Genomic DNA, 14,849 nt, shown 5'->3' with positions numbered 1-14,849 from the left:
TCTAGCCCTAATTCTGAAGTCACTAACTATTAGCCTATGTTGGAGTGTACACTCTTCACCTAGGAAAAACTTTGCATTTGTGAGCATCTACCTATTTTGTTGCCAGGTGAAGAGGTAATCGATCTGGCTTCTGTGCTCACCAGACTGATAAGTGATTAGGTGGTTGTCTGATTTGCATCACTGAACTCCAGTGGCCTTGTTTCCTCCTCATTCCTGGGGTCAAAACCATAACCATCATGTACTTCATGGAATCCAAGGGAATACTGCTCAACATGTCCATTAAAGTCACCAGCCACAATAACCAAGTTTCTGTCATTTGTTGTTGAGATAGTCTCGGCTTAATAACTTTATTGCATACTCTGACTACCTTAATTACCTTATTCACCCACTTTTCTACTAACAGTATGCCCACACCGCATACTCAATCACACCTATTTATCCAGAAGAATTTGAACTTCTGTTTCTTACCCATGAGGAATCTAGTTGAGATCTCTTTCCATTTCACTTCTTGCACACCACACACATCAACATAGCAATGCTCCATCATTTCAATAACCTCAGCAGACCTAGCTTTCATTGTGCCAACGTTGATGGTAGTGGTCCTAAAATCGTGTACTTAGGAGTGACAGTGGGAAGGCAATCGCTGTGAGTCTTTTGTCAGTACCTGAAAAGAAGATCTGTGCAAATGCTTGCCAGGTAGCATAGAGCTTTGGTACAGAGTTTATTCACTTAAATTGAATTACAATTTCCTCAATCCCATACAACATTCAGATTAAGGGTCATCAAGGAGGGAGGTAAAGATAGCATGAAAATAGGGCACAAGAAGAGAGGCAGGGAGACTGAACAGGAAGGTAGGGTAACTGCACGGCATGGTATCAATCTTATATGTTTATATATATATATTGGGTTGGCAACTAAGTTCCCGCCATTTTTTAAAAGGTTTAATAAAAAATAACAATTAATTAATCAATAATGTATTCACCCTTGTTGTTTGCAACTTCTTCCCAACGTTCAACAAGATTTTCAATACCTTGTTGGTAGAAATCACCCAATTTTGACTCGAAAAATTGATCCAACCAAGCTCTCAATTCCGCATCAGTATTGAATGAAACTCTGCACATAACACTTGAAAGAGATCGAAAGAGGTGGAAATCCCTTGGTGCCAAATCAGGGGAGTACAGCGGGTGTGGCAGCATTTCCCAGCCATGCGTTTGAATGGCTTCCTTGGTCATATTGGTGATATAAGGGCAGGCATTGTCGTGCAGCAGAAGAACTCCATACTGCCAATTAGGTCTTTTCTCTTGAATAGCCATGTTGAGTTGTTTCATCTGTTGAACATAGAGTTCCGCGTTGACTGTTTGGTTCCGTTCAAGCAATTCATAATGGATAATCCCTTCTCAGTCCCACCATATGCACAACATTATTTTATGCGGATGAAAATCTTGTTTCACACGCAGTGTTGCTTGTTTACCAGGGCTAAGCCATTCCTTACACTGCTCCATATTGATATACAGGTACCATTTTTCGTCGCCAGTAATGATTCAGTAAAGAAATTGTTGCTTGTGTTCATGAATTGAGCAGTGATGAGCAAGCAAACCAGCGTAGATTGTGGAGCACTGATTTTTGTTACCGTCACTTAAAGCATGCAGAATGCATGCTCCATACTTCTGAACCTTTCCCATCGAGTGAAGATTCTTCTCTATAGCAGTGTGGGAGCATTCCATCTTCTCTGCCAGTTCCCTTGTCGTTTGACAAGAATTTTCGTGCAAAAGTTGTTTAATCGCTCTTCATCAAACTCAACTGGACAGCCAGAATGAGATGTGTCTTTGAGGTCAAAACTTCCATTTTTGAACTTGGCATACCAATCACAAGCGGTTCTTTCAGCTATGGCACTCTCTCCATACACAGCACAAATGTGGTGAGCAGCTTTTGCGGCCTTAGAACCTTGATTAAAAGCAAAAAGAAGGAGGTGTTGAAAATGCTCGTCTTTCTTAACTTGACATTCCATTTTAATGATCTGAAAATAAACAAAAATAAACTAGAAAAAAAATACAAAATCGATTCCAAAATGATTCAAAAATAGAATTCTCGAAAAAATAGATCCCAAAATTTAAAAATGCAATAAATTCCAAAATTAAAAAAACTGGGAAATTAGTTGCCAACCCAATATATATATATATATATATATATATATATATATATTATATATATATATATATATATATATATATATATAGTATATATATATATATATATATTTATATATAAACAGCATGAATCTTATATGTTTATATATTTACAAACACTACACAGTACAATATGAATCTTATATGTTTATATATACATATACATACACATTTATACATTTAGATATCAACATACATCCATATATATCTACATAGACGAATATACTCACATGCATACACACATATATATGCATACACATATATATATATCATCATCATCATCATCATCATCATCATTTAATGTCCGCTTTCCATGCTAGCATGGGTTGGATGGTTCAACTGGGGTCTGGGGAGCCCGAAGGCTGCACCAGGCCAGTCAGATCTGGCAGTGTTTCTACAGCTGGATGCCCTTCCTAATGTCAACCACTCCGAGAGTGTAGTGGGTGATTTTATGTGCCACCGACACAGGTGCCAGACGAGGCTGGTGAACGGCCACACTCGGATGGTGTTTTTTATGTGCCACCGACATAGGTGCCAGACGAGGCTGGCAGACGGCCATGCTCGGATGGTGTTTTTATGTGCCACCAACACAGGTGCCAGATGAGGCTGGCGAACGGCCACGATCGGATGGTGTTTGTTACGTGCCCACAGCATGGAGGCCAGTCGATGTGGTACTGGCTATGGCCACATATATATATATATATATATATATATATATGCACATGCAGTCCACATAAGCTCACACTCAGTTCGTGCAAACCCCACATAAGCTTATATACATACATACCCACAAGTACATACATTTACATACACATATACATATATATGCAGTCTACATAAGTACACAAATGTACATTGTACTCTAATAGGCACAAGCACACAACTATATGGGTACAAAGAGTGGGGAACCTCTACTCATAGAACAGGAGAAGTATGAGTAGCTAGGGAAGCAAGTCATGTACGTTTAGATTGAATGGGTTTTCAAAAATGGATGCTGTGCTCAGAAACCTACAGAGTATAACAATAGTTCCCTCACATTTCTTACAATTTTAATTATTATCTGCTAACCAGACTTACGATAAGTTTTAAAATTTAATTATTATTATTATTATTATTCAGTAGTTTTATTTTTATAGCGTGCTTTCACTTCACTACCGAGCGCAGCTCTGTGTGCCTTAGGTATGTGCTGTGATTTGTTGTGATGGTCTGATGGTTATTGTATGGAAAGTGTTCTGCATAGGATGTGTGCAGTGCCTAGTAGTGCTATTGTCTGTATGTTATATGTGTTTGTAAGTCCTGGTGTTTTTGTTATGTATTTGTCTGAATATTTTTTTATCATGCCTAATGCACCTACTATGATAGGAATTGTTTCTGTTTTTAGATTCCATATTCTGGTTACCTCTATTTCCAGGTCTTTGTATTTTGAGAGTTTCTCCATTTCTTTTAGAGACACGTTGTCATCTGCCGGTATTGATACATCAATTAGAAGGCATTTTTTTCCTTCATGATCTCTGATAACTATATCTGGTCTGTTGGCCTTAATTTCTCTATCTGTGTGTATCGGCATATCCCAGAGTATGGTTGCTTTCTCGTTTTCTGTGACCTTTTCTGGTGTGTGCCTATACCATCTTTTTTCTGTTGTTATTCCATAATGTTGGCATATCTTCTAATGTATGTAGGTTCCAACTCTGTCATGTCTGTGAATATATTCCTTCTTAGCCAGGACTGGGCAGCTAGAGATAATATGATTTATTGTTTCTTGTCCATCTCCACATATTCTGCAGTTACTTGTTTTATTTCTTTTCATTACATGTTTTTGGTAATTTCTGGTGGGGAGGCTTTGGTCTTGTGCTGCAATTAAAAATCCCTCTGTCTCTGCTTTGAGTCCTGAACTTCTCAACCATTGCTGGGATTTTTCTTTGTCTAATTCTTTTGCATTTAGTTTAGTCCAGTATTTGCCATGTAGGGGCTTTTCTTGCCATCGTTTTATCATGGTTCGTTGCTGTTCTATTTTTAGTTTGGATTTCATTTGTTTTATAGCTTTTGTTGTTTCTTCATCTTCTTCTTCTTCTTCTTCTTCTTCTTCTTCATATTTATTAGGTGGTATGATTTCTTGTTTGTATTTGTTAGCTTCTTTAAATACTGAGAACAGTTTTTTGTTTTGCTCGTGTTTTGCTGCTATTTGTATCAGTTTTCCTTCCTTCTGAAGTAGATATTTTTGCAGTCCTATGGTGGTTATTTTATAGTAGTTTTCCAGCTGTATAAGGCCTCTACCACCTTCTATACGTTGTATATATAGTCTTTCTATGTCAGATTTTGGGTGATGCATCCTAGATCCTGTCATTATTTTTCTTGTTTTCCTATCTATTTTGGTCAGTTCATTTAGTGTCCAGTTAAGGATATTGTAGCTGTAACTTATTATTATTATTATTATTATTATTATTATTAATACAATATTTATACATATGTTCCTACTTATTTTAATTATGTTCTGCCCTTCAGCATCACCCTTTATATGAATTTTCCTTATATTTGTAGATTTGCTGATGCAAGACGCTCTACAGTATGATTCAAAAGCAGAAAAAAATGTGAAAACCTTGTACAAGTCTTGTGTGTTTTCAGGTAAGTTCTGTAGGTTCCATATATCTACAATCCAACAATTGAGCTTTGTATCTTTGTTTAGAAATCAGCTCCTTCCACAGTTCTACAGACAAATAATTCAAATAATTAAAAACAGAAAACATACATACATGTACACATGTATGCATCTCTGTGCATGTGCATACACACACACACACACTCACACTCACACATGCATACATACATACAAACAAACATACATACATGCAAGCAAAGAAATAAAGAAAGAAAGAAACAAGCAAGCAAACAAACTGGCATTCTGTTGGTTGTGAAGATGAAGGTTCCATTTGATCCAATCAATGGAACAACCTGCTTGTGAAATTAATGGGCAAGTAGCTGAGCACTCCAGAGACACGTGTGCCCTTAATATAGTTCTCAGGAAAATTCAGCATGACACAGAATGTGAACAGGCTGGCCCTTTGAATTACAGATACAACTCATTTTTGCCAGTTGTGTGGACTGGAGCAATGTGAAATAAAGTGTCTTGCTCAAGGACACAACGCGCTGCTGGGAATCAAATCCACAACCTCACAATTGTGAAGTGAATACCCTAACCATTTCGCAATGTGCCCTCACTACATGCATGAACACATAATACATACATACACACATACATATATACATGCATACATATATACATGCATACATACATACATACATACTTACATACACACATACATACATGCATACATACATTCATACATACATACATACATACATACATACATACATACATACATACATACATGATGGCCGTCCACTTGTGACCGAGGAAGACCATTGCCAACCTTCAGGAACATTGGGCGCTCTAAGACTAACTTATATTTTGCATTTGCGGCTCCGTTGGTGGCTAATTAGCCCTGCTCTTGACAAGCATACACGACTGCAAACATTGCAGACCAAGCTTTCCCCATTCACTATACGAGCCGTGCGCTTTCGCACAGCTCGCTTAAGTTCTTCATGCTGGATACGTGCTCTCTCAAAAGTGTCGATCCCCTCCTTAACCTGCTTTCTCCATCTGTGGCAATGACAGGCATTGTTCTCCCAGTCAGTGTCCTGTATATCAAAAGCCTTTAACGAGGACTTGACACACTCCTTAAATCGTAGCCTTGGTTTCTGCCGGAGTCTCCTTCCATTCACAAGTTCTCCATAGAGCATCTGCTTAGGAATCCTTCTATCCTCCATTCTAATAAGGTGTCCAGTCCAACGTAACCAGTGCTTGTGTACCATCGCCTCAATACTCAAGATATCAGCTGTCCTCAGGATCTGTGTGTCTGGAATTTTTGAGGTCCAGCCAACATTGAGAATGTGTCTGAGACATCTCTGATGAAAACGTTCAAGGACCCTTACCTGACGTTTGTACAGAGTCCATGTCTCACATGAGTAGAGAAGCGATGTCAGTACACAAGCATGGTACACAGCAACTTTTGTTCTCCTTGCGATGCCATGTTGGGACCAGACATGAGACTGAAGGGACAGGAAGGAATTAGTTGCTCTCTGTAACCTGAAAGATATTTTCTCATCCAGGGAGCAAGAACGGCTGAGTGTGCTGCCCAGGTAGACAAACTTGTCTTCTACCTTCAGAATTGTTCCTTCAACCAAGATAGCTGGTTCTATATATGGATTTCCTGGTGCAGGCTGGAACATTACAACAGTCTTGTCCAGGCTAATGCTGAGTCCAAATGCCCTGCAAGAAGCAGAAATGCAATTCATGAGTATTTGCATGTCATCCACTGTATGAGTGACTAAGTCACAGTCATCTGCATAAAGGAGGTCACGACTGGGAAACCTTTGAATTGGCAGCAAATCGGCAAAGATTAAAGAGGCGGTCAGAAGATCGATATCTGACATATATTCCCAGAGAGCTAACCTTAGCAAAAGCATGAATAAAAGCAGCAGCAAAGTACAAAGAAAAGAGAGTTGGGGCAAGGATGTCACCCTGCTTGACACCATTCTCTACAGGAATGGGTCCCGCTATGGCACCACCAACATTGACCCAAGCCTCCATCCCTACAGTATAAAAGGTAGAAAAACATTGACAAACAACAAATGTAGGCTGTGCAAAACCAAAACTAAAGACATCAACAACATTATTGTCAACTGCAAGAGAATGTCTTCATATTAACTTCGTCTGAGGCATGATGTAATGGCCTGAGCAATCTGGAACAGGATAAGAAAAATGAAAACACCTACAGACGAAGTTGACTATATTGAAAATGTGGGGTAAAAAAAATATTAGTGGAACTTAAAAATTAAAACAGCCACCAAGCTAAAACACAACCAGCCAGACATTGTAGTGTGAGACCATGAGGGAAAATATGCTCTGTTGTGGAAATTAGCTGGTCTATGGACACCAATGTAGTCAGAAAAAGATAAGAGAAAGTAAATGTCTATAAACCATTGATAAGAAATTTACAAATCCAGTACCCAAAATACAGTTTTAGTTTGTTAGCTATTACTGTTGGAGCAACAAGATGTGCTTGGAGTAATGTATGGCTGAATTTTGGTTCTTTGGGAGAGAGTACTCCTTAATTCACGAATGATCACGATATTTGGGACAATGAAAATCTGCCAGATTTTCTTAAGATTTAAAGAATGGTGAACAAAATAAGCTGCTTTCCTTCATAACTTAGATGGCCAGTCAAAATCTCGAATTTAAAAAGAGAAAAAGAAAATATACATATATACATGCATTTTATTTACTTTGACATTAAATCCATTATCATTTCTGTTGCAAAAATTCAATGCTAAAGTTGCAGCTGCTAGAGATTCCAATGTAACACATAATTTCTTTGTAGATGACCTGAAGATGTATTCTAAAAATGTTTACAATGTCCCTAAGCAGGTGGAGTTAATTACATTTTCACCTGAATTTCACCAAAAGAAATGTTCATATCTGATTGTTGGACCGACCTGAAAAATCAATCCTCCAAGCCTAAAACTTATGTCTTAGTGGTCTTTCTATCTCTCCTCCTGCAAACAAAGAACACTACAAATATCTAGGCATAGATGAAAGCATATATATGAAGGTGTTGTGAATAAAGATTGTGACTCATGAATATTCCATCAGACTTAGAAAAATATGGCAGTTGGAACTCTTCTCTCAAGAAATATCCCACAATGCATTAACAGTGGGATACTTGACTGGTCTGAACAGGAAATCCATTCCATACACATTAAAACTTGCAAGATCTTGACATCAACTGGAAGCTTCCACATGAACAGTGATATTGACAAGCTCTTGCTAAGAAGAAATGAAAGAGGTAGAGGCTTGATATCAATGCAGATAGCCTTTAAATACCATGTAGTTTCTCTTAAATAGTACCTGCTGGACAACAGTAGTGAAAATATATAAAACTAGAACTTCAAAATGAAGAGAACAACATCCCATGTGTCAGCAGTGAGCTCCTCAGGAGATACTCCCTTCCTGACGACTTCCCCCATACAACCCCGAATCTGCTGAACTAATGTACCTCTAAGAAAACCTGAATGTGAAATGTTCAGCATAACAAAAAATGATCATACATGAGTGTTTCTTGAAGACTTGAAAATGATAATAATATTGACATGAAGTGCAACCTTTTTTCGATTTGCATTTTCAAGCATCAAAGGTTATGTAGTTGTAATCCAAGAATAAGAGATTAGTACAATATCTCACAAATAAAGGAGACAGTAAAGCCTTTGGACATTGAGCATGCTTCAGCAAACTTATGGCGATGAGGCAATAGGTCATACACAATGTTTTTAGTGGCACAGGCACTTTAAAAGTTGAAGAACATCTTTGGAAGATGAAAAGCAATCTGGAAGACCTTTCATGAGTGTCACACCTGGAAGAGAAAATTCATTAGTTTGTGCATGAGGATCATCAGAGAACAATCAACAACGCTGCTGATGTTGGTCTGTTGTGTGGGTCCGTACAGGAAATTCTAACATTTGAATTGAACGTATGGTATGTCTGTGCCAAGTTTGTCCCCAGCTTGCTGATCACTGAGCAGAAAGAACATTGTGTCAAAGTCTGTCAAGAGCTCAGTCAGTATGCCACTGATGACCCATCCTTCATGTCAAAGATCATCACCAGTGACGAGATTTGGGTGGTTGGGTACAACACTGAGACGAAGCAGTTGTTGTCTCAATGGAAGATGGTTTCATCTCCATGACTGAAGAAGGTACAACAGAGCTGCAGCCCAATCAAGAGCAATCTCATCGTGTTTTTGTTTTTGATATTCATGGTATTGTGCATTGAGAATTCATCCTTCAGGGCCAGACCATCAATCAAGTGTCCTATTGTGATGTTTTGAAGTGTTTGAGGAAAGACATTCAGTAACAGCGACTGGATCTGTCGAGTGCGAAGAATTGAATTCTTCATGACGACAATGCACCCTGTCATAGAACTCTCTTCACTGGTGAGTTTCTCACCAAAATCAACATGGTATCACTTCCACATCTGCTCTATTCCATCTCTTCTCCAAGATGAAAATGCAGTTCAAAAGTTGCCGTTTTAACACCGTTGTTGTGATCAAGAGTGAATTGCAGAAGGTCCTCAACTATGGAGAACAATTTCTTGGCCAGATTCCAAAAATAACAGGAATGTTGGAGTGGTGTATTGCTGCACAAGGTGACTATTTTGAAGGAGATGATGTTAAAACTTAGGTAAATAAATTACTTTTTATTAATCATAACTAGTCCGGGAACATTTTGATACTATCTTGTAAGTTACAATCTGGAAAAGCTAAGGTTTTTAGAAAAAGAAATAAACCAGCTAACATGCATATTACAAATATGATTTGTAAGTGGAGCAGTAAAAATATGCATGACTTTTCTTAAATTTAAAATGTGAATTTGTTTTTGTCATCTATATTTCAATGATGGAGTTTTGTATCTTTGTTAGAACTTAGCTCATTTCTCAAGGGAAGAATTAAAATAATTACAAGCAGAAGAGAGCATGCATATATACATGCATACATACAAGCATACATGTATGCATATACACACACAGTTACACACATACAAGATACATTCATGCATGCATGCCACCATGCTACACCATTTTGATAATTATTTTGCATGTTTATTCTCTGAAGAGTAATGTTCTGTGAAAAGAACAGCAATAAAGCCAAATATATAGGCTAGTGTACAACTAATAATGGTTTTTAGTCTGGGATTTGAACTGTTTTTTATTTCACTTTTCTTATCAAATTATGTAAGTATAAATGGATAGTGTGTTTCCATGGTTTACAGTGTTGAGTTCAATTCAAGCAGAGGGAAAAGTTACCTAAAATATATTGACAGCATATTCAAAGAAAGGTTTATCATATCTATTTAATGTTATGAACACCAGAGAATCTTGTGTATAAGATGTTTATAAAATCATGTTCTGCAAGAAATTGCAACATTTGCTAATTGAAACTGCAGATGTTATAAATGCTATAGACAAATCATAAACTTTCTCATTTATATGAATGACTTAAAACTGTTGACAAAGGACAATAGCGGCAGGGTACAAAATTAATAAGGATTTGATAAATGTGAGGCAAATTAATTAGAACTAAAAACATGAAGTTTCATCCAGACATTAAGATTAGAGAATTAGATCAGAACTATTCATACAAATATTTAGGAGCAAATGAAATGGATAGAATTCAACATACAGAAATGAAAGAGAAAATTAACCAAGAATACTTCAAAAGAGTGATACTATTATCAACTCAGTGAAATAAGAAAATAACTATAAATACATTAGCCATCCCAGATGTAAACAAGTTTCAACATAAACATACACAACACATAATCAATCCCAGACACTATAATACATAATTAGATAAGAATACAACACGTATGAAGTTCAATCAACAAATCAATAGCAAATCTCATATTGCATATATTCTATACAATAAGTAGACTAAACACTAAAGTAAAACCACAAACAACAAAACAGATGTAGTACACAATTCTATCATCTCGAAAGATATTTTGTCTTCACTAGTTTGGTTGGTGAGGCACATACATGTCATATCGAACAAATCTATCTATGGCAACCTCCACCTCATGTGACAGATCATAGAAGACGAAAGTACTTGGTATGGGGGAGGCTCTGATCATTTTAGAACAGTCTGAAGCTTTTGATAAGGTTTATCATTAATACTTGCAGCTGTTATGAAGGAAACTGAATTTGAACCTATTTTCAGAAGCTGGAATGCATTTGCTCAGTGATCAAAGTAAATAGCTAACAGTAGGAATCATTCAGTATAAAGCAATTAGTCTGTCAAGGATGTTCCCTCTTATCCCTTCTACACACAGTAACCCTAGAAGTACTACTACAAAAGTTGGAAGTTTTGAAATGCATCCTGCAAGAATTAGGATGTAGAAGACCTGTGTTGCATAGGTGATTGAGACTACTGTAAGGCAATACGAGGTGGTGACAAGAGCAAAAATTAACCAGAAGAGGCCAGCCCATATCATCCATGGTAGAGTGCTAGACTGAACAACCAGTTAAATTGCTGGGGATTTTTAGTCCAGACTTTTAGGTTCATAAGAACAGGAACTGATGACAAGCAGGGTGCATAGTCTCACCCAGAAATAGGTTAAGAGGAAAACTATTTCTAAAGGGTCAAGCAGAGGTAGCAAATGCTTACATCACATCCATTATCTACCACCATCTGACTATTGTACTTTGTCCTGCTTCACAACTGACCATAATGCTCTTCCATTTTCTGTGGAGGTGGTCCATTTGCTGTCCAGGTTCTGCTGGCCAGGTGGTCCATTTCCTGTCAATATCCACTGTACAGAGGACTAGGCATGCCATGGCTGATGTTGACCAGCATGTGCTGAGGCCATGGCATCTCCAGCATTTTGTTAACAGCAAGCAGGTGTGGTTGCTTTTTGTTAGATGTGATTTTTGGCAACTTGTCTCTTTGACACAGCTGCAAAGATCAAGCATAAACCAAGATCAAGATCAAGCATAAACTAAGACTGAGTGCTATCAGACCCGCACAGTTCTCAGTCAGTTGGGCAATGTGGTCACTTCAAAGGGAGGGATGTTGCCAGTTCAAGATAAATTCTATGAGAAAGGTACTGCCATAAGCCACCCCTGAGATACTCACAGAATGACAAAACCATCCTGCACATGCTTGAACAGTGCTCAAGCATTGCTGACTTGTAGAGTTGCATCAAAATATCTGCTATCACATGTGGGATATCAGCTGACTCCATCATGGAGGTTGCTACACCATCTTTCCTCAGTCTGGTAGAAATTGCAAAAGAGGTTGTGGGTGGATAAGACCTCTTCAGCCAAACCCTCATAGACTTTTTAAAATTCTTTTAGCAAAGAAAGGGGAGGATTGAGAGGGAGATGCTTTCCTCAGGATAAATTTGTAAAAGGTCAGTGAGTGATGTGGTGAAGATGGCCTGAATGAATAGGCCTACACTAAACTGGTGCCTGTAAGCTGAAGAGTATGGAGGAAAGAGCATTTGCCATGATAATCATGGTGAGTAGGGTGGTTTGCGATCTGTGGAGTTCCTTGGTTGCCCTTTAGGTGGTATTTCCCTACTAGTAGGAAATTTTACTCTTAGAATTTTCTTCTTTTTTTTTTATTGTTTACATGTGTTTATGCAAATCACACTGTTCTTTATTATTTGTATTGTCCCAAAAGTTATTTCATAGCCGCCTGTGTGGCAAATAAATAAAGTGTTATGGTTATTACTATAATTTACATTATTGTTTCTTTGTGTTAAACAAGTTGTTCCAAGTCTCACCCAAAGCCATCAAGTAACAGCAAATTAGAAGTTTTATTATTCATGTTATTTATAATTAGCACTGTGTTATATCCTTCTGGATAAATGAATACACTGCGATAGTGTAATAAGGACAATACACGGGACAAACAGGGGTCGGGGACTTATCGATGAGATTACATATAGTGAATAAATACATTATAATTTGGGATGAAAATGAGAGAATGAATGGAATAAGTTTGAATGTGTTTGACCCCACCAACCACGTTCCTGCATTGAACCATTTACTTCATCCTGTTTTTTTCTCCCCACTTAATTAAGCACTTACATACCCAACATTCGGCCTATTTTCTTCCATCTTTTTTCGTACTTTTTCTGATGTCAGGAATTTTATCTCCAGACATGCTTTTCCTCTTAGGTGATACAAAAAGAGGTTAGCCAAAGAATGGCCAAATGCGATATCTCTTCTATGTGTCTTCCACATCACCTCTTTCGCTATAACTATTATTACTAGAAAGTAGAATTTCTCTTCTCCTTTTAGAGAAGACAGCTGTACTCTCCCCAGCTGTGACAGTACCCATTCGGTAGAAACCCATAAGTCCGAGAGACTCAGACACTATACCATTGCATGCAGAACAGTTTTGTTGCCCTGCTCGCAAAGTGGACAGGTAGGCAAAACCATAACGCTGTGTCTCGTGAGTTTATCCTGAACTGGCAAGGCACTTCAGAAGCACAACCAAACCAGGGACCTCTGTAAGTTGTTCATAGGTCCCGGGCTAGAAGTCCTTTGATGCAGGTTGGCAAGCTGACTTTCATCAAAACCCAGAGTCTCCTTCAAGTTGTCATCACTCTTGCTCTCTACCAGCCTTCTATAAGTATGCCTAGGTGGTACCTCCTCTGCCAGCATTGCTCATTCAAAAGAGAAGCACAAGCGCCTGTCAATACTCTGCTTGCCAAGCTCCAAGCCTTGGTCTACACCTGATCCAGCATCTAGTTCACCAAAAGAGGTGAACCTGGGAAATATCTCATCAAAGAACGGAGACCACACCAGCTCACAGTCCAAGTAGAGCCAATGATGCCTCAACCTCAGCGCATGCCTGTGTATCTTTAGCCACAGCATCCCTAACCCACCCTTTAGTGGCTGTTGTCAGCAGATAGAGCACCTTACAAGAGGCCACCTGCCCTCCCACAAGAAATGAAAGAGCATGTGTTCCAACTTATTTAGCCACAAATTGGGGCACGGTATGACAGGTAGTATGTAATGACAGATGTGATAAAAATCTTTGCCACCTCCACCCTCCCTTTCAAGGATAACCTCCGCCCAGACCAGGTCTGAGTTATGAACACCACCCTGCCTGTAACCTTGCTCCAATTCTTCTCTATCTGGAGGTCTGGACCAAATCAAACTCCAAGCATCCAAGCATTTTCACTGGACCGTCTGTCCAGCATCCGACGATGCCATTGGACGGCATTGACTTGCCTCTCCAGGTGCTGAGCTGCAAGCTGACCAACTTATTCCAGTTGATTCTTGCTCCTGCCTCCATTTTGTTATCCTGTAGGGCCTCACCTACCTTCTGTAGATCCTGGTCCCTGGATACGATGACAGTGACATCGTCCGCATATGCTGTGATTGATTTTTCATACCCTAAATCTTGCGGGTATCCATTCATTGCCTCCAATCCTCATAGTAGTGGCTCGAGAGCCAATACATACAGCATAAGTGAGAGTGGACAACCTTGACGAACCAAGCATTCGATATTGAATGGCTCCGAAAAGAAACCGTTCTCCTGAGCTACCGACTTGATGTTGCTATATAAAGCGTTGATCCAGCCATGGAATGTCGGGCCAAAACCGGCCTCCTTGAGGACTGCCATTGGATACCGATGGTCGACCCAATCAAAGGCCTTGGATTGGTCTAAATGGACCAACGCCCCATGCTTGCCAGGAATCCTATTTACTCTTTCTAAGGTATTGTGTATAAGGTGGAGATTATCATACATAGTCCTGCCGGGGATGGTGTAGATTTGCACCTCCCCAATGATACCATCCACGATTTTCGTCAACCTTGGCCAGAATCCTCAACTTTGCATTAAGCAAAGTGATTGGCCTAAAGTTGTCAGTTACATCCCCCTTGTTTGGGTCCTTCATAATCAGTACCACCACACTCTAACTCACAGATACAAGAATACTCCTGCAAGTGCCCAAACAAGCCTGGCCTAGTATAATTCATGGGGTGACTACTCCAACCTATCGACCTGTCTCCCCCACACTCTAACAATGCCTCTTCCACTC

General features: G+C 38.9%; 1 protein-coding gene across 2 annotated transcripts in view; it reads left to right on the top strand.

Annotated features, from left to right (window-relative positions):
- Positions 1-14,849, top strand: part of LOC115217952 (membrane metallo-endopeptidase-like 1) — a 227,942-nt gene that overhangs the window by 71,581 nt on the left and 141,512 nt on the right. For both annotated transcript variants that reach the window (XM_029787671.2, XM_036508066.1), the window contains exon 5: positions 4,725-4,808. In XM_029787671.2, coding sequence (XP_029643531.2) covers positions 4,725-4,808 — 84 coding nt within the window. The remainder of the gene's footprint in view (positions 1-4,724; positions 4,809-14,849) is intronic.

The sequence above is a fragment of the Octopus sinensis genome, linkage group LG12 (assembly GCF_006345805.1).
Source record: "Octopus sinensis linkage group LG12, ASM634580v1, whole genome shotgun sequence".
Taxonomy (NCBI): Eukaryota; Metazoa; Mollusca; class Cephalopoda; order Octopoda; family Octopodidae; genus Octopus; species Octopus sinensis.
Note: the sequence above shows the minus strand (reverse complement) of the source record. Positions and strands in the feature narration are given on the sequence as shown.